Source organism: Panthera uncia (genome assembly GCF_023721935.1).
Source record: "Panthera uncia isolate 11264 chromosome D3 unlocalized genomic scaffold, Puncia_PCG_1.0 HiC_scaffold_8, whole genome shotgun sequence".
NCBI classification, from domain to species: Eukaryota; Metazoa; Chordata; class Mammalia; order Carnivora; family Felidae; genus Panthera; species Panthera uncia.
Genome location: NW_026057586.1, coordinates 8,023,804 through 8,048,432, shown reverse-complemented (window position 1 = coordinate 8,048,432; position 24,629 = coordinate 8,023,804). Strand labels below are relative to the sequence as shown.

Sequence of the window (24,629 nt, the reverse complement as noted above, 5' to 3'; positions counted from 1 at the left end):
TAGTCTTATGTTATACTTCTTGTATTTCATGAACCTCAATTTTCGTGAACACATATTATTTAAAGAAGACTGTGTTGATGTGTCATAAGTCATGATGTCAAGAACTGCACCAATCTTGCTCACTTTCTTAGTGAATTAAGTGTACAGAAAAGAGTTGATGGGGCGGGCCAGAGACCGCTATCCTTAGAAAGGCTTGTGTACAAGGTTGGCCATTGGCTAGTGCGTGGGGACTCGGAATTTTGGAGGGTTTCTATCATTCCCTGACTGTGGTTAGGGTGGTTTACTGTGTCTGAATTATTTATACAAACAATGTGGCTTATGTCAAACACCTGCTTTTTCTCTCTGGGAAATCAGCTAGTCATTCTGACTTTGCCCCATATGCCTTTTACTTTTCCTGATCTGGCTCTGCGTTCTTCTGCTGTGGTAACTCAAAGCCATGGCTTCAGAATGCAATCATCAAGGAAGACAGTGTTCTTACCTCCTAATTCTGTGGGAGGGTAGGAGCCTACATTCCACAGACACCTTTCTCCAAGGTGCACAAGTACCTTCTCATGTAATGGTGTAAGAAGTTCATTTTTCCTTTGGATAAAACCAATTAGCCAACAAAGATGGTCACCCCACTTACCAGGTGAATTTAGGTTGAACTGTGCGTGACAAATGGTGCTGTCAGGTCCTTTTAACTGAGGACTAGTGACTGTTTACCTTGAAAACACATCTGTAATGGGTCGTATCTGTGGGGCCCATGAAAGGTGAGATTTCTGTCTCTGCACTCCCTTGGCAGATTGCCTGAGATGCACATCACAATTCTGGTTTAATGCTTATTTAATAACAAAATTGTTTTCTTTCTCTTCTACCTTTGTTTTCTGGGGAGTGAGGAGATTTTGCTTTTAATTATAATTCTCCAGCACACTGTCGTTATTACTGTTGTTTAACCAAGTGTAACTCTATATTACAGTGTCACTATTATGTGTATCCACAAGGATAGAACAGGAAATTTTTCAAATGCTCTACTAAAATCCAGATAAACATTTCTGTCATGCAGTAAACACAGTAGATATACCATACCATACCATTTCAATGTTTTACGTATTTGGCTGTTTGATATTAAGGTCCATAAATATGAGCGAATGCAACTATTTGGAATATTTTAATATATAAAATAAACTTTTGATTTTCTTGGGGGGTTTTGGAGATTAAGCCTTCTCTGTCCTTGAGGGTGAGGAACTAGAATTCTGATGCCTTATAACTCCAGCTCTGGGTTCAATGGTCTTTACAAGAACAAGAGTGAGAGGAGGATTCGAGAGGAAGGAGAAGGAGAGAGGAGGGTAAAATGGAAGAAGTTTGCCCTTGAAAACGTAGAGCAGATTCCCAGGAAGCTGCTCAAGGGAGCGTGCTTCCCCACAAGGGGAGAGTCTAGTGGGCAGCTCTGGTATAGACCTTGGGGGCAGTCGCTCTGCCAAAGCCAAGAAGCCACGTGAGAGCTGAGCTGCCACCACCTCCCTCCAGCAAGAACCCTGACTCTCCTTCGTCCAGAGGCTACTCCTCAAGTCGCCCTCATCTGTTCCTGGTGTGGACCTGACTTCAGCAGACACTAGCACTCCCCTCCAGACCCAAACACCCGCTACCTGACTTTGCTCGTCCCTCACATGACTGTGTGGGAACCCTCCCTCACACCATTCCCTAACACCCACAGGCCTCAGAAGAGGGGACAAGTCAGTAGAGAACCCCACACAGCACCTGTGCCAGCCTAACTAAGCACACAGAGCTGGAACAACACTGTGGGAGACAAGACTCCCATTCCTTTGCCTACACTCACTCTATATGTTGGTTCAGTTTGAAATCTATTATAGGTAACAGGGGGGTGGGGGAGACAAGGCTGTGGAACTCTCCATGGGCAGCTTCTCCTGTGATGCGTCTTTTGATGACAGTGCTGACTTTTTTCTCTCACTTGGGGCAATGATATAGCGCTGCTGTTAACTACAAGAACTCTGAAGTCTTCCTCCCCAGCTCCGGACCCTAGCCCCTCTGCTCACTAGCTCTGGAGCCTTGAATAAGTTACTCAATCTTGCCATGTGTCACTTTCCTCAATCGTAAAATGCAGATAACAACAGAGTTGTTGTGGCAACTGAATGAATAATTACCAGTAAATTCTTAGAATGACACATATAAGCACCTCCATGAGTTTGTCATAGAGTAGCCAAGACAAGCCTGTGACATTTAATTCCTATAACTGCTACAATTTTTCCCTTGGATCTTCAGAAATCTTTAAAATTCAAACTATATGGTATTTATAAAGACCTATATATAAATGTGTTATAAATGTCGTACAGATCTTTTCAGAATACAAAAGAGACTGCAAGCTTTGGGCTGAATATTTACCTCCAAATATTCAATTTTAACTCATTTTATTTAAAAAAAAATGTTTATTGAGGTGCCTGGGTTGAGCATCCGACTCTTAATTTTGGCTCAGGTCATGATCTCATGGCTTGTGAGAGCTCACGGCGTATGAGTCCGTGTTGAGCTCTGCGCTGACAGCATGGTGCCTCTATGGGATTCTCTGCCTCTCTCTCTCTACCCTTCCCCCTGCTCATGGGCACACACCTGCTCTCTCTCTCAAAATAAATAAATAAACTTAAAAAATAAAAGTAAATACGATGAAAATGTTTAGTAGGCAGTCTACAAATGAAAGCCAATGCTTGGCTATAAGAAACAAAAGCTATAGTAATAATTTAAAAATCTGCAGCTTTATGATCTAGTTTCATTACCCCTCTGATCTCTCCTTTTTAAAAAATAGCCATTGATTAAAGTAGGAATTGCATGCCTGGATGGCACAACTGATAACCTTTACTGAATCAGGAAGAGAAGACAGGAGTCAACATAAAACCAAAACCACCTGTTCTGATTAAAGTACTTGGGACTTGGCGTGTGTGTGTGTGTGTGTTTCATGAGTGTAAAACTGCCCACACATCACATGTATTTACTGAATGTTTACAGATGGCAGATTGCACACTGTTCCAGCTGCCAAATGCTCACAGACACCTTAACTTACAAATGTACACGCACACACAGATTTAAAAAGTGAAGGATTTATCCAGTGCTCTAAGTCATGAAAAACTAAAGGCACATTAACATCATTATTATTCATAACAAACAATAATTATACTTTGCAAGCCTGTATTTTTCTGTATTTGTGAACTTGTCTCCTACGTGGTACCCATTTGGGGGTCATGTGCAAATGCATTGTATCCTTGAGCTTCTTCAGCTGGAAGCCACAGAAAACATCCCACCTTTTGTTAATGTGGTCTCCTCATCTCAGTATCTCCTCGGGACTTGCCATGTCTGTCATAGTGATAATAAGGATTTTTCAGTTCACTCACTATTCATCTCCTCTAAAGCCATTTCTCAGTCCCCATCAATCCAATTGAGAGCATTAACATTTCAACCTTGTATCCACGAAAGGCAGAATCTCTTCTTCTGGGTTAATCAAATAAAATGCTACTCCTACATTTAAAAGATTTTGAACATTGCAGTTACTTTTGAGTTCTAGTGAAAGTGAGCTATTTTGAATTAACTCCAGAAATAAATTTTAGAGTAGTCAATGATACTGCAATATATTTATTTTTAAAAAGGTATCCAAAAATATCTCTGTTGGAAACATTCCTCTTAAAAATTCCTGAATCAGGCGTGCCTGGATGGCTCAGTCGGTTGAGTGTCCGACTCTTGATTTAGGCTCAGGTCATGATCTCACGGTTCACGAGTTTGAGCCCTGCATCAGACTCTCTGCTGACAGCGTGGAGCCTGCTTAGGATTCTCTCTCCCTTTTCTCTCTGTCCCTACCATGCTGGCATTCTCTCTCTCAAAATAAATAAATAAACTTAAAACAAAACTATATATATATATAAAACTATATATATATATATACATTTATATCCCTGAATCAGAAAAAGATTAATACCATATGATTCTACTTACATGTGGAATCTAAAACACAAAACAAACAACAGAAATAGATAAATACAGAGAACGAACTGGTGCTTACCGGAGGGAAGGTTGGTGGGGGATGAGCGAAATAGGTGAAGGGGATTAAGAGGTACAAACTTCCAATTATAAAATAAATGTCGTGCAATGAAATGTGCAGCATAGGGAATATAGTCAACAATAATATAATAATTTTGCATGGTGACCGAGGGTACCTACACTTACTGTCATGAGCATTTCATAATGTGTATAATCGTTGGATCAATATGATGTACACCTGAAACTAATAGAATGTTGTATGTCCACTATATTTCAATTAAAAAAAAAGTCTCTGAATCACTGGAGTGTAAATAACTTTTAAGATATCAGTTGAGGATCGAAGATGTGTCTCTACAAATGACAGATCTATGTTTATTCTCCATTTCCTGGCCTTTCAAATAACACAGTCCTCTGCAAACCTATTCGGTCACCTAGTGTATATCAATATTTGTCGAGAGTCAGCTCAGTGCATCTTTGAAATACTTCAGTGGAAGTGGCTAGTAGTTGCCTGACTAATTGAATCATAACACTTAAAGCTGGAATCACCATTGCAAATGAAATGCCATTAGTCTCATATGAAGACCTTTATTTATTTATTTTTTTTTAATTTTAAGTAATTTTCCATTTGCCTTTGGGGAAAACTTCACACAATCATCTATGTTCAGTCCCTAATAAGGCTCTCAGGGACAACCACAAGCTGTTCACAATTCCCAGATGCTTAAAAAAAAAAAAAAAATCCCACGCATGACAAAAGTGTATAAATGGCTGTTTTGCAGTTAAGAGTCATTAGGCAGGTCTCTGGACAGGGATTTTAAGTAGGAAGAAAATCAGTACGTTTGTCGGAACTTGAATTCTTCTCTGTACTCTAAGTTGCTAGGGAGAGGAAAACTTTGTGAAAATTGTTTGAAATTCAGGTGAGGATAAAGATCACTTAAAGAAAAGTAGTTCCTAGGATTAGGTACTTTCTAATTTACATTGTTTATAGTCGTGTAAAGCAAGTAAATGTGCATGAGGTAGGAACATACACCCAACAATGCTTCTGTGTAACAGCATCATCAGATCAACTTAACATGAGGTCTTTCGGCATTTCTTTCTCTCTGATGCTAACTTGTCATTATTATTATTCAAATTCGCTACTTGTTTATCTATACAAATATGGTATGTATACAAAAAACGACTGCAGGCAAACATTCCAGGATTTTGTGCATTAGGAACGATGAATAAATCAATACCTGGGGTTTACAAAACAAACTAACTGGTTATCTACCTTTTTTTTTTTTTTTTTAATGCAATGTCTCCTAAAAGAACTGACTTGGGCAGAGGTATCCATAAAGACACAGAGACATAATAGGCCATGATTGAGCAATCATCTCACTTGTGATGCTGGAAACAGTATGTCTTGTCTGGGTATCCAGCTATCACCCAGAATTTTAAAAACTTAACTGAGCTGAAAATTGGAGTTGATCCATTTCAGCAGAGGCTATTTTAACTTGTGAGCAGTGACACCAGTGCTCTTGAATTCTTTTGCTGTGGTTCTAATTATATAAAGGAACTGTCAGAAACGTTATTTTCTATGTAGGTGAAGATATTCAAAAGCTGAAGTTCATAACACTATGTCATGGAAATAAACGTATTTGGCATTCCAGGACATCTCAGCTCAGACAACCCCCATGCCTACAGTATTCACATCTATCATGAATTCACAGGGACAGGACAGAAGGTTCTGGATAAATGGGCCCCTAAAAAAAATTCTCTTGTCTACAAGCCGAAACTGTTCAGGAATCAAATCACCTGGGAGCAAACTGGTTGCCTTTTAGCAGAAACTAAAGGCCAAAGAAATAAACCAAGTTTATTTCTCTTCCTCCTTGTTCTTCCAGCCAACTTGGGAACAGAGTCCCACAGTCAGGAAACTCCACCAAGCTGTGTGCAGGCAAGATTTGTAACCTACAGTACCTTTTCCTCTATGCTCCTACCTCTTTGTCAACCCTCCACCTCACTAAAGAAACATGGGAAGGGGGCGCCTGGGTGGCTCGGTCGGTTAAGCGTCCGACTTCAGCTCAGGTCATGATCTTGCGGTCCGTGAGTTCCAGCCCCACATCGGGCTCTGTGCTGAGGCTCAGAGCCTGGAGCCTGTTTCAGATTCTGTGTCTCCCTCTCTCTCTGACCCTCCCCCGTTCATGCTCTGTCTCTCTCTGTCTCAAAAATAAATAAATGTTAAAAAAAATTAAAAAAAAAAAAAAGAAAGAAACATGGGAGGATTCCCTTGGCTGTGGCCCCATGATTTCTCGCTGAACGTTTCTGTCATTTTCATTTGCAAGCCCCACCCACCAGGTCCAGTGACGCAATTATGCGCCATTTATACAAAACATGCAAAACAAGAAAACTAAACTTTCCTATTAAAGGAAATAGATTTTTTGAAAGACATAAATGTAAACAAAATTCATGCAAGTTTTCTCCTCGAGTATTGCAACGGATCTCCTCAGAGTTTAGGTTTCTCTGATCAGCAATTAAACCTCAAATGTTTCAGTGTAGCTAGAAATAATCTAGCTACAAAACTTGAAAATAAAATGGACATGTTTTAGAATATGTTAAAATATAGAGACATATACTAGAATATATAAAAATATTAACATACAAAGAGTCAGTCAAGAACATTTATTGAAAATCTTCTGGAAAGATATTTTGACAAAGATGCCATAATCCCAAACCTCAAGTAATTTCCTAACATAAGTGTCTGGACCCGTCGCAAACAGGCACAATTATTGAGTGACTCAAATGTATAAATTCCCGAGCTATAAAAGTTCGAGAAATTCAAAATGTTTCATAGTTCAACAGCAGGGAAGCCGTTTGGGGCTAATGTGGAAAAGTTGTGAACATAGAAGACATCTGACAGAAATCCTAAAGGAATGGAGGCAAATGGGGTGAAAATTAGTAGGTTGGTTGGGAAGAGGGAAAGTAAGAAAGTGTGAATGACTAGCAAGGCCATGGAAGGTACAAGCTGACATTCCAACCAGACTCGCCCTCTGCCCTCATCCAGGCCGCCTTGTCCCAGCCAAGAAGCGTAAGGGGTCTGTGGCCCCCCACCAAGCCTGCGTACCAGCTTTGGGGTCTTCACCAGCCCGGAGGAAGGGGTAACTTTTTCTAATCTGCCTGCCCAGAGAGGCACCGTTTGAAATCTGTCTGCTTGGAGTGGGCTCCTTTTTGTGCCCAAAGACCCAGTTTGTGGTAGCTCAGTACGAGAACGTAAATATTCATGCCCTGACTGTGGCAGCTGGTTTCCTCTGTCTCACATTTCTCTTTTTGATTCTGTACTCAGTGATTTCACTTACACTTCCTTGAATATCATTTTTTGCTATTTTGGTCAAGAATCAATAATGGCTCTCATTGCTCTTACATGAGACCCAGAATCACACCAAGTTATCACCTAATTGATACTAATTATATTAACCCCCAACTCAAAATCTCTGTACCAACCTAGTCACTTGATTGCAGTCACGCACACACAACTTCCTCGTCCCTCCTCCCTCATTCCTGTGCATATTTTGTGTTACTTCTTATACCCTGTTTTGTCTCTGTTCTCTGCTCTGATCATCAGTTGAAACTTGGTGGTTCCGCTGAGTGGCCTCATTGGCAGAGGAAGATTGGACAAACACACGAGTAACAACACTGTTCGGCAGTGGCGAACAGAAGTTTGTTCAAAACTCGTCTCCTCCGGAAACCTTCTGAGAGAGCTCATGTCATTTCTTTGATCCTCATTCTTTTTATAACCAATAAGCTCGGCTGAAACAATAGTAGACTGAACATCACTCGGTTAATATTAAACAGCTTCACAAATTCTTTTGGTAAAACTAAAATGCTTTTCTCGTGACTAATGACAATCTAGAAGACATAAAGGGCCCAAAATAATCTTGGTCACCATCGGTAAACACACATTTCCCCCTGTTCCTTGCCCCATGCTCTAGACAAGTTTCAAATTCAGAAAAGCCAGTCTGGAGATATTTCAAACTACTTCCCAGGTCCTGAGTGCAAAGGACAGGACACAAACATTTATTTCCACTCAGCAAAGAATAGTCAATAGGAAATTCGGGTTCAGCCCATGCTTCTGCCATGTTCTCCCTCTGTTCAAAATGTATCAAGAGCTGGATGGGACATCAGCATGACTCAGTCGATTAAGCATCTGACTCTTGATTTCAGCCCAGGTCATGATCTCATGGTTTGTGAGGTTGAGCCCCGTGTCAGGCTCTGTGCAGCTGCCGCAGAGCCTGCTTGGGACTCTCTCCCTTTCTCTCTCTCTCTCTCTCTCTCTCTCTCTCTCAAAAAATAAATAAATGGGCATTTAGAAAAAGAAATGTGGGAATGCAAGCTGGTGCAGCCACTCTGGAACACAGTATGGAGGTTCCCCCCAAAATTAAAAATAGAACTACCCTACGACCCAGCAATTGCACTCCAAGGTATTTATCCAAGGGATACAGGTGTGCTGTTTCAAAGGGGCACATGCACCCCCATGTTTATTATAGCAGCACTATCGACAATAGCAGAAGTATGGAAAGAGCCCAAATGTCCATTGATGGATGAATGGATAAAGAAGATGTGGTATATGTATACAATGGAGTATTAATTGTCAATCAAAAAGAAGGAAATTTTGCCATTTGCAACTACATGGTTGGAACTGGAGGGTATTATGCTAAGTGAAATTAGTCAGGGAAACACAAAAATCATATGACTTCACTCATATGAGGACTTTAAGAGACAAAACAGATGAACATAAGGGAAGGGAAACAAAAATAATATAAAAACAGGGAGGGGGACAAAACAGAAGAGACTCATAAATATGGAGAACAAACAGGGTTACTAGAGGGGGTTTGGGGGGGGATGGGCTAAATGGGGAAGGGGCACTAAGGAATCTACTCCTGAAATCATTGGTGCACTGTATGCTAACTAATTTGGATGTAAATTTTTAAAAATAAAAAATAAAACAAGTTAAAAAAAATAATAAATAAAAACTTAAAAAATTAAAAAAAGAAACTTAAAAAAAAGAACTGGATATATGGCACACTGGCTGGCATTGTGTCTGACCTCTGAGTACTCGGTGCTTGTCTGAAGATGAACACACACACGCGAAAATCAGGGGAGAGCCCTGCGTGTGTGTGTGTGTGTGTGTGTGTGTGTGTAGAATATGACAGTCATGAAAATCTCTCCTTTGCATCCTATAAAAGAAGTTGATGGGAGCCAACAAAAGGATGCATAGCTGTTCATAAAATTTGTGTCACAATCACCTTTCCCTTGACAGTTGAAATAAATTAAATCTGCTCCACATCTTATACCTGTCTCTCTGCTTTAATCCCTACATTGATTTTTGACCAAACAGCCTCAAGACTTGAAATAATCAAATCACATCAGAGCAGATGTAAGTGAGCTATTTTGCTTTCCATCCGATTTTTTTTTAATTTTCAATCTTTACTTACATTTATTTTAAAATCAAATTAAACCAAAATATAGGGTCATCAGCTGGCATTTTCCATCAATTTTAACTTTTTACTAATGAGCCCTGTTGATATTCTTTTAACCTGCCAATTGAATGTCAAACAGCCATTTTGCAAGTGTTCAAAACACATGGACACTAACAATATTGGCCATGACTTTCAGTCACCTTCATTTTCAACACCGTTGATCGCTTATGTTATAGTTTTGTGCAAGAAACTTAGTCATGTTTGCATGAGTGAAAGACGTTTTTATTAATTAGTAAAAGTGAAATAACTGTATCTCCTAAAATGTATTACCTCTATTTTTTCTGATTTAAGATGTTTATAATTATTTTTTTCAACATATGGCAGAGAAGATCTTATTTCCTATGTGTTTGAGAAATGTTCTTTATGATATTTTTCTGAATAGAACTTTTCCTTGCCTTAGTCTCTGAGAGAAGAGTAATGATTGTGTGTGTGTGTGTGTGTGTGTGTGTGTGTGTGTTTCTACTTCAGGTTTAAAAAACATTTCTGTAATACAAGTTTTTTTAAGGTAAGAAATATTTTGTATTTGTGCCTGAAGGAATGGAGTCAACATTTAAAATGAAGAAACTGTTAATATTTCTCTCCCACATATTCCATCAACCCTCCTTTGCATCAAGTTCTCTTTTGTTAATGTTTATTTTGAGAGAGGGGGTGGGGGACAGGGCGATGGTGAGGCACAGAGAGAGACAGTGGGACAGAATCCTAAGCAGACTCAGCATTACCAACACAGAGCCTGACACAGGGCTCGATCTCATGGATGGTGAGATCATGACCCGAGCAGAAATCAAGAGTCAGACGCTCAACGGACAGAGCCACCCAGGTGCTCCTGCATCAGGTTCTAAGAACAAGCTCTGCCTCGCCCACAGCCCTCACTGTCATCAGAGAAGCAAAGAAGTTTCCATGTGGTCCAAGGTGATTATGAGAAAGTGCTGTCCTTTGGCAAATGTCCTCCTCGGCACACACAGCTGCTGTAGTGGCAGCACTGGAGGCTGCTGTGTGTACAAACTCTGTTCTTCTTTTCCAACGCAGGAATAAACAGCAGTCTGCAGTATAAGCAGAGTCTATAAAGGGACAGCCAAATAAATCCCAGGGAACCTTGGCTCTAAAAGTCTCCACATAAGCCAAGGCACATGAGCTGGCTGGAAGCACATGAAAGAAAGGGAGTGGGAAGGGAAGGGAAGGGAAGGAAAGGGAAGGAAAGGAAAGGAAAGGAAAGGAAAGGAAAGGAAAGGAAAGGAATGAAAGGAGGAAGGAAAGGAAAGGAAAGGAAAGGAAAGGAAAGGAAAGGAAGGAGGGACGGAGGGAGGAAGGAAAGAAGGAAGGAAGGAAGGAAGGAAGGAAGGAAAGGAAAGGAAGGAAAGGAAGGAGGAAGGAAAGGAAAGGAAAGGAAAGGAAAGGAAAGGAAAGGTGAAATACAATTTCTGTCATCAGCAAAAATAATTTTTTCTGACATGTTCCTCTGCTATGAAACTCACCCAGAGGCATAACTGAGAGAGCCTGAGAGGAGGTAAACGCTGCCCTCCATCCAGACTTCTATGTAGGCCTCTCTGTATTTGTACTTCAGGAAGTGAAAAGTCACTTTTTCTTACTCTCACACAGGTTTTGTGGGGCCTGCAGCTTAAAAAATGAGGGCCTCATTATGACACAGGAGACAGATTACTAATACAAAAGAAATACGATTTAGAGGAAGAGGTCCTAAGGCTAGTCTGTTGCTGCTCTGAGGGCTGAAAACAATGGAAGGAATTAAAGCTCCGAGCTGGCAAAGTAGTAACATTGTCAAACATTTATTAAATTCCACTCAACACTGACTCAGCAAATACCAATCCAACACCATTTTGTTACTGCGGAGGACACAGAGGATTTAGAAACGTAGTCACCACCATTATAAAGTTGTAATGCAGTTGGAAAAAACATAAAAGTTATACAAACTGAGACTTGCAGTACTTTTCAGACTTACTAATTTTTTCTTTTAATTTCAGGAATGTGGCAGATCGAGAAATTGGAAAGGTTTGTAATCGTTAAATCTGTAATTGATGGATTCACAAGGTAAAGAAAAAGCAAATACTAAGATTCAAAAACTGACATTTACCGAAACTCAAACATTAAAAAATATTTTGGGGGCGACTGGGTGGCTCCGTCAGTTGAGTGTCCGACTTCAGCTCAGGTCATGATCTCACGGTCCGTGAGTTCGAGCCCTGCGTCGGGCTCTGTGCTGACAGCTCAGAGCCTGGAGCCTGCTTCGGATTCTGTGTCTCCCTCTCTAGGTCTCCTCTCCCACTCATGCTCTATCTCTGTCTCTCAAACATGAATAAATGCAAAAAAAATTTTTTTTAATATTTTGAACAACAGTCATGACAAAGACAACAGAAACCAATCCAGTGGTTGGCCTTCTCCAGTTTTAACACTTGAAGACATGCATCACGTACTTACCATCAGTTACAGTCAACCTCCTCACAAAGGTTTCATTTTCTCCTGTTCTGGCACTGAAACCACAGCGGTAGAGTCCTGAGTCAGAGACCACGGCCTGGGGCATGGTGATGAAGGTGCTGGTCATTCCCGGACTACAGTCACTCGACATCCATCTTTGGTACTTTGAAGTATAAATTTTCCCTTGGGACAAGTTGCAGCTGGTCAAGAGGTCAATCTGATGGGGCTGGATCTTCTCCCAGGTAATTTGTTGGACTGGCCACTTTGTTGGAAGCTCACAGGAGAGTGTGATATTTTTTCCAGGTTCTGAGACCATGTGGCTATTTGATGGCACAGCTATCTCGAAATCATCTGAAAACAAGAAGCAAATGATTACACTTAGGACCTCAGATTTTGGGGTGTGAAGGTGCAAGCTACCCTTAAAGTTCTATCGAAAGTAATGGCAATGTTCTTTAACAGTTTCATCAACTATAAATGATATCTTTAGGACACATTTTTTGTAAGAAAAAGACTTTTGAAAGAGGCTAGTAAATAAATAAAAAGGAGGATATTCTTGTTCACACATATTCCCTTAAGTTTTACGTGGTTAACCATATAACAAGAAACACAATAAAAACCACTAGTGCTTTCCTCGGCAGCGATCTCACCAAGAGGCTGAATTTCACAAGACTATTCTGCAGAAATGCTGGGCTGGTGACTCCAACACTGTATCCAGATTGTAGTCATGCTAAGATTTTAATGGTCATTGAAAAGATGACCATTGAATAAATACATGCATAAAGTTTTTTTTTCAGATATATAAATATAATATATATATTTTCCAGATATGTCTTATGCATACATAGAGTAAGGGTCCACATGGGATTTAAATTCCTGGGTACCAAGGAAGTCCTTCAATATTTCTTCCTTCCACCATAGCTGAAATACCCAGCAGAGCACTCAGCAAATATTCACCAGATATCCAAATCAGTAGTTCTGGGCTACCTTCTTGACTACCAGTTGTAAGAGACAAGAGGAGAGGAGAGGAGAGGAGAGGAGAGGAGAGGAGAGGAGAGGAGAGGGGAGGGGAGGGGAGGGAAGAAAAGGAAGTGGGGGCACCTGGGTGGCTCAGTTGCTTGAGCATCTGACTCTTGATTTTTGATTTCTAATCCCAGGTCATGGGATTGAGCCCCATATTGGGCTCCACACTGAGTGTGGAGCCTGCTTAGGGTTCTCTCTCTCTCTCCCTCTGCCCCTCTCCCTCACTTGCCCTCACTCTCTCTCAAAAAAGAAACCAAAGAAAAGAGGAACAGGAAAGGAGAGGAGAAACCACACTTGAAAGAAGATATTGAGTCTAAAACACAGTAAAATTTGCTGTCCATATTAAACTAGAATACTTTGTCTATAACAGTTTCATTTCCACCAAAAGGTAGCTTCTTTTCTTCAACAAGTGGTTCCATGTGTCAAAATGTTGTTGAAAAGAGAAAACCACACAGCATTCCAGTTTTTCAATTTGTAATCATACAACTGTTTGTCAAAGTTAACACTTTATCCACATAATAAGCACACAGTAAGTAGCATGTTATCTCTAAGTAAAAAGCCACCACAAGAATGGGGGGGGGGGGGGGGAAGAAATGGGAGAAAATTCACAAGCAATGGGAAAAACAAGGGGCGCCTGGGTGGCACAGTTGGTTAAGCATCCGAGTTTGGCTCGGGTCATGATCTCACAGTCCGTGAGTTCGAGCCCCGCATGGGGCTCTGTGCTGACAGCTCGGAGCCTGGAGCTGCTTGGGATTCTGTGTCCCCCTAGCTCTCTGCCCCTCCCCCGTTTGCACTCTCTCAAAACTGAGTAAACGTTAAAAAAGGTTTTTTTTTTAGTTTTTAAAAAAAGAAATGGGAAAAATAAGGAACTAAAAGCTTAAAGCAAACAAACGAGAAACTAAAATGAAATTAAGATGGACAAGCAGTGATGAGAAAAGGGAAAGAAATGAGAGGTAATATAAATAAAAGGACAAGCACATGGTGCTGGGAAAATATCAAGAACATAAAAGAAATGAGAAGAAAGAAAAAGGGACACATTTTTCCGTGAGGCGTGCGAGACCATGGGGAAACAGAGGCAGGCCCGCCCTGTGCTCTTCTATTATCTGTCTTCGGTGCAGACACGCCTGCCATCCGGTTGTCTTCCTTTGTGGCACCTCCCTCCACCCATCTCGGGAGCTTCATCTGCCCGTGTGACCACAGCTGCTCTCAGGAAGCGACCCTTGTAATGCTGACTTGGGTACAAAGGGGGATCCGCCCTGAGGGGTGTCTACACTTGTACAAAGGACAGATCCACAGAGCAATGAAGGCCATCTCCGATGCTGACCAGCCAGGTCTCAGGGGCTGGTGGAGCTGTCATTGAAGGAGCCCGGAAGTTTCCAGAGCCCAGGCTCTGCGTAAAGACCCACCTGTCAGTAGACACGGACGGGGCTCAGCCTCACAGGCCCCGCTCAGAGGCAGGTGGTGCTGAAGCACAGAGTAACCTCCAGCTAACCTGTCCTGGCCACCGGAGTCGCTGGTTGGTGGCGGGTGAAAACTGAGACTCACGAGAGGTCTGCGGAACTCCCCTTGTCTCCTGTGCTCTTTGCTGCTTGTCACCTAATCCTCCAGCATGGCACATGTGAGGCAACAGGAAATGACCCTGAAAACAATTACCCGAAAACCCCGCACACAAGAGGACCCCGGCGTCCTGATGTGCTTGGAACTAGAAAGCACGTCTGCTTGAAATAGGGATCAAAATGCTGTCGTTAATAGGGAAGATTCAAATCTTAATAATAGAATGAAAATAACGAACACCAGTTAACTTTATATTTCTATTCGGTTATGTATTAATTCTCAGCATAAACCGAGAATAGACCACAGTTTGTTCTCTTTAAAAGATTATTTTTTAGAGCAGGGTTAGGGTTACAATAAAACTGAGAGAAAGGTAGAGATTTCCAATATACTTCCTCCCTCCTCCCACACGCCGCATCCCCATTATCAACATCCCCTACCAGAATGATACATTTTTTACCAAATATGAACCTATGTTGTCACATCATAATCACCTAGAGTCCATAGTTTATACTGGAGTTCACTTTCGGTGTTGTACATCCTGTGAGTTTGGACAAATGTATAAGGACACATGTCCACCATTATGTCATCTGGAGTATTTTCACATCTCTAAAAATCCTCTGTGCTCTGTCTATTTAACCCTCCCTCCCCTCAACCCTTGGCAACCACTGATCTTTTTACTGCCTCCATAGTTTAGCCTTTTCTAGAATGTCATATAGTTGGAACCATATGGAATGTAGCCTTTTCAGATTGGTTTCTTTCACAGAGTAATAAGCATTTAAGATTTCCCCACATGCTGGGGCACCTGGGTGGCTCAGTCGTTTAAGCATCCAACTTCGGCTCAGGTCATGACCTCACTGGCATTGGGCTCTGTACTGACAGGTCACAACCTGAAACCTGCTTCAGATTCTGGATTCTGTGCCTCCCTCTCTCTCCACCCCTCCCTTACTCTTGCTCTCTCTCTCTCTCTCTCTCTCTCTCAAAAATAAATGGATATTAAAAAAAAAGTTAAGATTCTTCCATGTGTTTTCATGGCTTGATAGCTCATTTCCTTTTGGGATTGAAGACTATTCCATCGTCTGGATGGACCACAGCTTATTTATCCATTCACCTCCTGAAGGACATCTTAGTTGCTTCTGAGTTTGGGCAACTATGAATAAAGCTGCTGTAAACAACCGTGTGCAAGAGTTTGTGTGGACATAAGTTTTAAATTCCTCTGGGCAAGTGTCAAGAAGCCTGGTTGCTGGATTGTATGCTAAGACACTGACAAGCTGCCTTCCAACTGGCTGCCCCATCATACGCGCCCACCAGCAGCGAGTGAGACCTCCCTCCCTGTCACGCTCTCACCGGCGCTGGCTGTTATCAGGGCACAGGATTTCGTCTGTTCTAATAAATTGATCTGTGTGTTGTTTTTATGTGATTTAACCACAAAATAACATGATGAGAGATTCTCTGTACTGTGTATATGATTTTTCTGACAGGATAGATTATTTTTCAGTTTATCTCAGTGCTTCATCGCCTTTTCCAAGTACCACTCGATGCCTGGGTACCCAGACACTTCAGGGTATGCTGGTGCCTCGTACGACTGCCCCAGGCCACCATCGCATCTGTGGCCGCTAATCTCTTCTCCTTCACCACCCTCAGTAGGTAGTGGCCCTGTGTGCAGTTTGAACAGCACTACAATATCACTCATCAAGTTCACAAGACCCTTACTCTGTTCACTATAAGCTTCAGAAAGAAGCCCAGACCTTTGGTATAGACCTTTATACACCACCCTATACTTGGGACCTAGAACAGTACTTGGCATAGAGCAGAGAAGTCAGTAAATAATTTTTGAATAAAGAAACTGACTTATAATTCCATCTTGCAGCCAATATGCATGGTGTACCTACTGATTGGGGGGAGGGGAAGTTACCTCCATAAAACCTCTCATAGTGAGAAATGTGCTCGAAATCATATGTGTAATCCCTGAATGAATTAACTGTTCCAGGCAATGACCATCAATGTCTGCAAATTCACAAAAGACCATTCATGTCTCCATGATGCCACGTTGGGGTCAGTCGCCTCCCCCAAATAATCCAGTCTGACTCTGCTCAAGCCTCTACACCTAACCACCAATTTACAGAACTACAAAGAGCAGAGAAACATGTCAAATGACCCCTTGGCAAGCAATCCATGGAAAGAGGACAAACACGAAACTCCTCAGCTCCCAATAGGATCTCCCCGATCCCTGAAAACCAAGTTTGGAACCTGTGGTGCTGTCCAATCCTCCTCTCTTCTCCTCTATTCATTCAAAATTCCGGAAGGAATTCACTGCTCCCGACTCTGCCTCCTTTCTCCTGGTTCCACACACCAAGGCACATCCTCCAACAGTGAAAGCCACGCCTGTTCCTGACCCTGAGTACTAGATGCTACGTCCTCCTGGACACTCTTTGCCTTCTGTGACCCTGCACGTTTCTGTTGTCCTCTCTCCTTTCCGACCTTCCTCCATAGACTTATTCAGGGTCCTTTTTTTCTCTACTGGTCTTTTAAAACGTTGTTCTCCCCCAAGATTCCAACACTTGTCCCCCTCCACTCTCCCTCCCTGGTGATCTCCTGCCTTGCAATTTTCAACCACGTCGTATGTGCAGGGTCCAAATCCACAGCCTCTGCTCTCGGTCAGACCTCTCTCCAGGGTTTCTAAAGCACAAGACAATAACTTGCTCTTATGATGTTTAAAATAGGCTAAAAATTAAACAGCCAGAATTGCCCCAAGCTATCTGCAGGAGTACTACCATTACTCGAGCTAATTAGAAGAGATAACGGTGGTAACTTCACATATTCCCAACTGTGCCTAGAGTACGCATGTCCTCAATAGAGAAGTTTTCTACAAACTCTCAAATATAAAGGATCCATTTAAATGCAACATAAGGGGTGCCTGGGTGGCTCAGTAGGCTAAGCGTCCAACTCTTGATTTCTGCTCAGATCATGATCTCAGTTTGTGAGGTCGAAACCCACATTGGACACTGTGCCGACAGTATGGAGCCTGCTTGGGATCCTCTCTCTCTCCCGCGCTCTCTGTTCTTCCACTGCTTGTGTTCTCTGTCTCTGTCTCTCTCTCTCAAAATATATAAACTTTAAAAAAAAATTAGATGCAAAGTAAAATGTCTACTACTTGATGACTAAGGAAGTATTTAAAGTGATCTGAGACAAAGGTCTAAAAAATCTGCAAGCACTCGTTAAGGGATTACAACCTCAAAGTTCTTCTCAAAGAAAATATAAAATTTTATTACTATGTAGGGTGACAGCTGCTAACTAGACTTACTGAAGTCATCATTTCTTCATATATCTATCAAATTGTTGGGTCGTACACCTGAAATGAATAGCGTGTTATATTTTACCTCAATAATACATAAATACATTTTTTTTAAATAAAGAAAAATTGGGGGCAGGGGGAAGTAGGCAAAAGAAATAGACACGCAAAGTCCCAGCTGAAGCAGGCAGAGAGGTCCAGAGAGCAGAGAAATGGCACTTTGGCAGCTCACGGGGCAGGCGGGGCAGGAGAGGGGCTGAGGTTCCCAAGTGGGGCTCTGCCCCCCTCACAGCTCTGCCCCGTGACAGACAAAAACCCGCAAAGGCAGACGTGGTGGGTGCTGAGCTGCCCTGTCGAGCAGCTTCAGGCAGAGCAGAAACAGGAGCCATCAGCCTGGACCAGGCTGCGCCCAGGACACCCCTGACCGCCCCTGAACTCCCTGCCCCGCGATCGTTTCAAGTGCAGACGGCAACGAGAGTCGTGGGGATGGCATTTCTCTAAAAAGCTGGAAATGCACCCAGGTGATGTTTGGGGTGGGGCGGGGGGAAGGGTTGAACTGTGTCTCCCCCCACCCCACCCCCAGAAAAAATTCATAGATTGCCATCCTGACTGCAGCACCTCAGCATGTGATCTTATTTGGGAACGGGGTCACTGCAGAGGTAATTAGTTAAGATGAGGTCACACCACAGCGGGGCGGGCCCCTCATCCCACATGACAGGTGTCCTTCTAAAAGGGCCGACTGCACACTGGCATGCACACAGGGAGAACATCGTTTGGAGACGAAGGCGGAGATCAAGGTACGGTGTCCACAAACCGAGGAATGCCAACGATGGCAGAAGACCCCCAGAAGTGAGGAGAGAGGCCCGGGGCAGACTCCCCACCCCCCGCCAGCCTCAGAAGGAGCCACCACTGCGGATAACACGGTCTCCGGCTTCCAGCTCCAGACTACTTCTGCTGCTCAAACCACCCAGCCTGCGGTCTCTTGTCCGGACAGTTCTAGCAAACTAACATGGGGGTGGGGCGAGGTGGGGAGGGGGGAAAAGACTTCATCAGGCTGGCATTTCCGATACAATCATCTGGATCTTACCAGGACCTATCAGAAGCAGCAAGGCCACCCAGTGAGGGAAATCAGCGATCTTCACAAGCCCCCTCCACACTCTTGCCATTTCCTGTCCTTCATTTAAAGTGCAGATAAAAGGTAGAGGAAGCGAAGGAGATAAAAATAAGCTAAGAGATTGCTTGGCTGAAAAGCACCGATAAAGAATGAAAGCTGTGCTGAGAGATAAAAACACAACCTGACAAACCTGTCCTGGAGTCAGGCCAAGCAAGGCTAATTGTTTCAACGAAAGAAGGAACTAGAATTGGGCAAACAATCCTGGGCGGCAAATCAGAGATTCAGCCCAGAAGATACATATTGAGGGAGGGTTTGCAGGGCGTCCAAAGGGAAGCTGTGAGGCCCCTGTCTGGGCACCAAAGAAAGAAACACTTGCAACTCCAGCCTGGATGGATTTGGGATTCAAATCCCCTTGGGATTCAAAGCACCTGCTGAGGCCAAAGCACCCCCCCACCCGCCACCCGACCTCAGGCTATCCCCCCAGTAGCTTCATGGAAACCCCCCCGCCAACACCAACCTGAAGATTGAGAATGTCTGTCTAAAGGGTCACCATGGACCCTCATATGTAAATTTTGCTCACAGGCTTTATTCATGAAAAAGTAAATTTCAATCTCTCTGTCATGACACCATGAGAACTATGCTTTTTTGAAGTCACTGCCATGAGGTTTGTTGAAGTACACAAAAAAGTTTTACTTCTGAGCATCTCTGCAGTTCCTCCCAAGCAGAAAAATAAATGACTCATGGGTGTATAAGAATTTTAAATAGTATAGTTCGGAGGTCTTGTAAAACCAAAAGATGACAATACAACCCAGGACCATTGGCTTGTTTTCTACCAAAAGGTTAGCAGGTGACCTCACTGACTTGGAAATTTAATGTAAGACTTTCTGCATGGCAGAGTTTTACAGGAAAAGAATCAAAAGATTAACATCAACCCTAATCATGTCCTGCTAGATAGAGAATAGATTGTGTTAGTGAATTGTCACTAAGGACTACATTAAGCATTTTGTTTCACATACTTGGAACATTTTCAACATATTTTTTAAAGTATTTTATTTTATTTTATTTTATTTTATTTTATTTTATTTTATTTTATTTTATTTTTGAGAGAGAGATACAGAGTAAGCAGGAGAGGGGCAGAGAGAGGGAGACAGAGAATCCCAAGCATGCTCTGCCGTGTCAGTGCAGAGCCCAATGAGGGGCTCGAACCCACCAAGCTGAGCCGAAACCAAATGTCACATGATTAACCAACTGAGCCATCCAGGTGCCCCTTCAACATATTTTAAAGGCAAAATATATACCTCAAATGAGACTTTACTGTGTGCCAGCATTGAAGGCGTGATATGTGCTGACACATTTAGTCCCCAACACCGAGGACCCCGAGGTAGGTCGCCCAGCGTCAGGGGGCAGAGAAGGGAGCCCTTTCCGGGGAGGAGGCTCAGGCACCTGCCCCTAAACCATGGCGGCCATCCTACCCCTATCCCGATGAGGTGCTCCACCTGATGGAGCTTTCCCTCCTACCTGCAACCGGGCAGGATTCCACAGAGGCAAAAGAGCCGCCCTGGAAACCCTTGTTCCTAAATATCTTATTTTATGATGCCTTCAATCCTATAATTAGAAATCAATTTCTTTACTTGTCCTTGTTAAAATGCACATAACAACCTCAGCTCCTGGCAGGCACCAGCACATTAGTGTGAAATCGTCCATTAGATTGCTTTCCGAGTGAAAGGAAAGGAAGCAGGTTCCCACAGGCGAGTGGCCAGGAACAGACCGGCTGTGGCAGAAATGACTGAGAGGCGCCAGGAGCCAGCCTTGTCACAGGTCACCATGCTCCCCAGGAGCACAGGAGCAGGGGTGGTGTCTTCAAGGGCAGGGGTGGGTGGGAGACTTGAGCAGGAAGACAGATTACACACAGGAGGCCATGAAATGTTACCTCTTTGGCCATTCACTCGTTCACTCATTCACTCACTCATTCACTCCTTCAACAAAAATCCTATTGATGTAAAGACAAAGAAGGTAAAGGTCCGAGTTGGTGGAGAGACACATAACCAGGTCATTGCACGAACAGAGCCCCACGTCCCCAGAAACTCTGGGATGGAAAGGTGTGAGTTTGGTTCCCAGCCAACTAAATAAAAGCCGTGCTGTTGGCTGACTCTGGGCTCAGCGAGGTTTGTCAAAGGGTCTCGACCAAATACAGTTATTTGCCCAAAGAAAATCTGCAGGGAAGACCAAACACAAGATATTCGAGTAGCTAAATGAGCTTTGTGCATTTAAAGCATCGACTCCATGTCCGACTTCCTTCTTTCTACGCTTTCTGCCCATGTCACTGTTTCTTACAGTATCGCCCTCATTACGTTTCATTTATATTTCCGGTTGGTCCAGTTGGTTTTGTGGAGAACAGGTAAGCAGGATTTCTGATGAATGGCATATGAAAAATGACTAAGAAGCAATTGATACGAGGCTAAAAATGCTAAAAATGGGGGGAACCCCCACCACGCATCATAGACACATTACAGAAACACATATATGAGAACATACCTGCTCCAACCTCCACAGAAAGGAAAGATATGATAAAATTAAGTGAATTGTAAAAACAAGCTTTTAAACACGCTGCTCGCAAAATTGGGTTTCATAATTTTTACCACTGTGATTCCTAACCAATTAAAATTACTCTAAAACACTGGAAAGCAATTTCTGTCACTTCTGCAGACAAAGACATGACCTATGAGACAGAAGACATTCTATGTAAGGAAAGGGGAAGGTGTGATACCCTAGGCCCCGCATTTCAGAAATCTCAATAGCGACAGCATTCAGAGAAAGTGAGCTCAAAATTCACTCTTACAGTTCTCTTTTGAAAACATCTGAATATGAGCCCGATTTTACTTACCAAAATATCTTATGCTGTCCTGACTGTGGTTAAGAAAGGCTAGGATTTCTGGGGGAGAGGGGCTTATACTCTCAGGCAACCGATGTGTTGTTGTGCCTGTTAAGGGATAAAGGCCAGTGATGAATGGGGAGAACTGAAAGACCAGGTCCTTTGCTTGAGTCTCTCTGAGCAATAGCTCCACAATGTAGGGCACTCTGGGAGGTTGAGAGCGGGGGTACTTGACATGGACACTGACAAATGCTTTCAGGGTTCCATGTACACCCCCTGGGATTCCTCTGCTTTGGGGGCACACCAATGCTGCCTCCTAAAGAGCCATCACCTGCTGCTATGCTTGGTGAGGCTCAGTGCAGGCCTGGGACCTACATACCCAGAGGGGCCCTTGCCCAGTGATTGACAGGGGTGGGGGTCTTCAGAGCCTCTGCCCGGTGAGCTCAAGTTAACATCCCTGGACTTTGCTTGGTGTCCTTTCTGTCCAGTTCCGGCTCCCCTAATGGACTTTCCTGGGAACACTTCCCAACACATCCCTTTCACATTTATCCTCCTCTCCGTGACTCCTGAGGAACACAACCTGAAGCAGACACAGTTCCGGAACTTTACCGATATTACTTGGAACCTAGAATTTGAACTTAGACCAGAGCACCCGGAGGTGGCGTCCAGAACTGCTGTGGTAACAGTGCTCTCTCTTACTCCATCTTTCCTTCAAGGCCCTGCTGGCCAGCCTGTCTCACAGCATCTGCCCCACCTGCCCACAGCAGCCCTAGGCCACGGGGTCCCACAGCCCTTACTCTTCCCACGTCTGACTGTGCATAACAAATCACTACACTCACAAAATAGGAACTGCCGTGTTTTCTGTCTTGCTTCTCTCAATTATGCCGAGCTCCTTGGAGGCAGAAATAATTTTTAAAATATTCATTTGTAGCTTGTTAGTCCCCCATGCTCCAAAAGTTCTCAAGGTAACTGTACCATGTCATGAACTGTACTTATTTTAATCTCTGGAAACACCTTAAATTATATCTTGCACATATTCGATGATCAATAAATACTTGCTGATACATTTATCTCATCTGTAGGAGGTTAAGCACTGTAGCAGAGAAATCTGCACAACAGAATGACTTTGAATGTTTATTTATTTTTTGAGAGAGAGAGACAGAGAGCGACTTGGGGAGAGGCAGAGAGAGAGAGGGAGACACAGAATCTGAAGTAGGCTCCAGGCTCTGAGCTGTCCGCACACAGCCTGATATGGGGCTTGAACTCACGGACCTTGAGATCATGACCTGGGCCGAAGTCAGATGCTTAACCCACAGAGCCACCCAGGTGCCCCCAGAATGACTTTGAAACCAAATAGAATGAAAATACAAGACTCACTCACTATGTATTTCCCTATGTTTCTTCATCTGGGCCATCAAAATAGCTGCCCAACTCTGATTCTTGCCCTTTCTCCCACCAACGCACACTGCATCCAAAACTATGGAGCTACAATTCAACTCTGGTCATGCCACATCTCTGCTTTAAAAGGTTCAGAGGTTTCCCATTGCCGCTATAGGACGAAGTCCACATTCTTCACTTAAATCCTTTATGATTTTACCCCTGCCTTTGCCCCCAGTCTCATCTCCTACTAGAATCTACTATATACTCTAGTGTCCCTCAAAACAGGACTCACATTTATGATCTTACATCAGCCATCTCCTCTTCTGGATTGCCTAATATACTCCTTTCACTCCAGTCCAGGAAAATCACGACTTATCCCATAAAACTCAACTGTGACACCACTCCCTTGGAGGAAATATTTTCTGACTCATCCTAAGGTAGGCTAACCACTCCCTCTTCTGTTTTACTTCTATATCTTCTATTGTGTTGTCTTTTATTTGCTGTCATTTCTCCCTGCCCTGGGAAACTCTCAATGCCTTGAAGATGGCATGTCTTCAATATATCTGATCTCAGCACAAAGCCAGGTACCTTCAGTTGCTCGATAAATACCGTGGAAGAAATTGAGAACCTGTCTCTGAAGATGATACCATATTATAAATTCAGTGGATGATTCCAGGAGCCTAAAAGTCATATTTTCCAGTCTAGATCCTACATGAGTTTGGGTCTTTATTCCCACGTTTGCCAAACACAAGCACCCCCAGGACCTGTTCCTCTGGGCACAAGCCTTGAGGACCAGCCAGCACTGCAATATTTACGGCTTTAATATCTTCTCTCCAAAGAGCTCCAGGTGCTTTTCACACCACAGCAAGATCAACAATATTTCTCCCAACCTCTAAGGTAGGAGAGGCTGAAATTTCTTAGTTCAAACTATAATGAAGTTAAAGTGAAAAATGGGACAATACCGAAAAACCAGTGTGTATGTGGCTCTTGACAGGGATTGCTATAATCATGGGATTTGCCAGATAAGCAAACAGTCCAGAACAGAGACACAAAGAGCTGGTAGAATGAGGGAACACATAGTGCCCATGTCAGTTTGCTGGGATTTTTTTGTTGTTTTTTTAACTTTTTTAATGTTTGTTTATTTTTGAGAGTGAGAAAGACAGATGAGGCATGAGTCGGGGAGGGAGGGCAGAGAGAGAGGGAGACCCAGAATCCTAAGCAGGATCCAGGCTCCAAGCTATCAGCCCAGAGCCCAACACAGGGCTTGAACTCATGAACTGTGAGATCATGACCTGAGCTGAAGTTGGACACTTAACTGATTGGGCTAACCAGGTGCCCCAATTTATTGTGATTTAAGAGGCATTTGGGGGGTGCCTGGGTGGCTCAGTCAGTTGAGCGTCCAACTCTTGATTTAGGCTCAGATCATGATCTCACAGTTTGTGAGCTCAA

General features: G+C 43.1%; 1 protein-coding gene across 4 annotated transcripts in view; it reads right to left on the bottom strand.

Annotated features, from left to right (window-relative positions):
• Positions 1-24,629, bottom strand: part of CD226 (CD226 molecule) — a 91,426-nt gene that overhangs the window by 21,036 nt on the left and 45,761 nt on the right. For 3 of the 4 annotated variants that reach the window (XM_049619634.1, XM_049619636.1, XM_049619635.1), the window contains one exon: positions 11,955-12,302. In XM_049619634.1, coding sequence (XP_049475591.1) covers positions 11,955-12,302 — 348 coding nt within the window. Of the gene's footprint in view, positions 1-11,037; positions 11,822-11,954; positions 12,303-24,629 lie in introns of those variants that run through there. The other variant, XM_049619637.1, reaches the window with a different exon arrangement.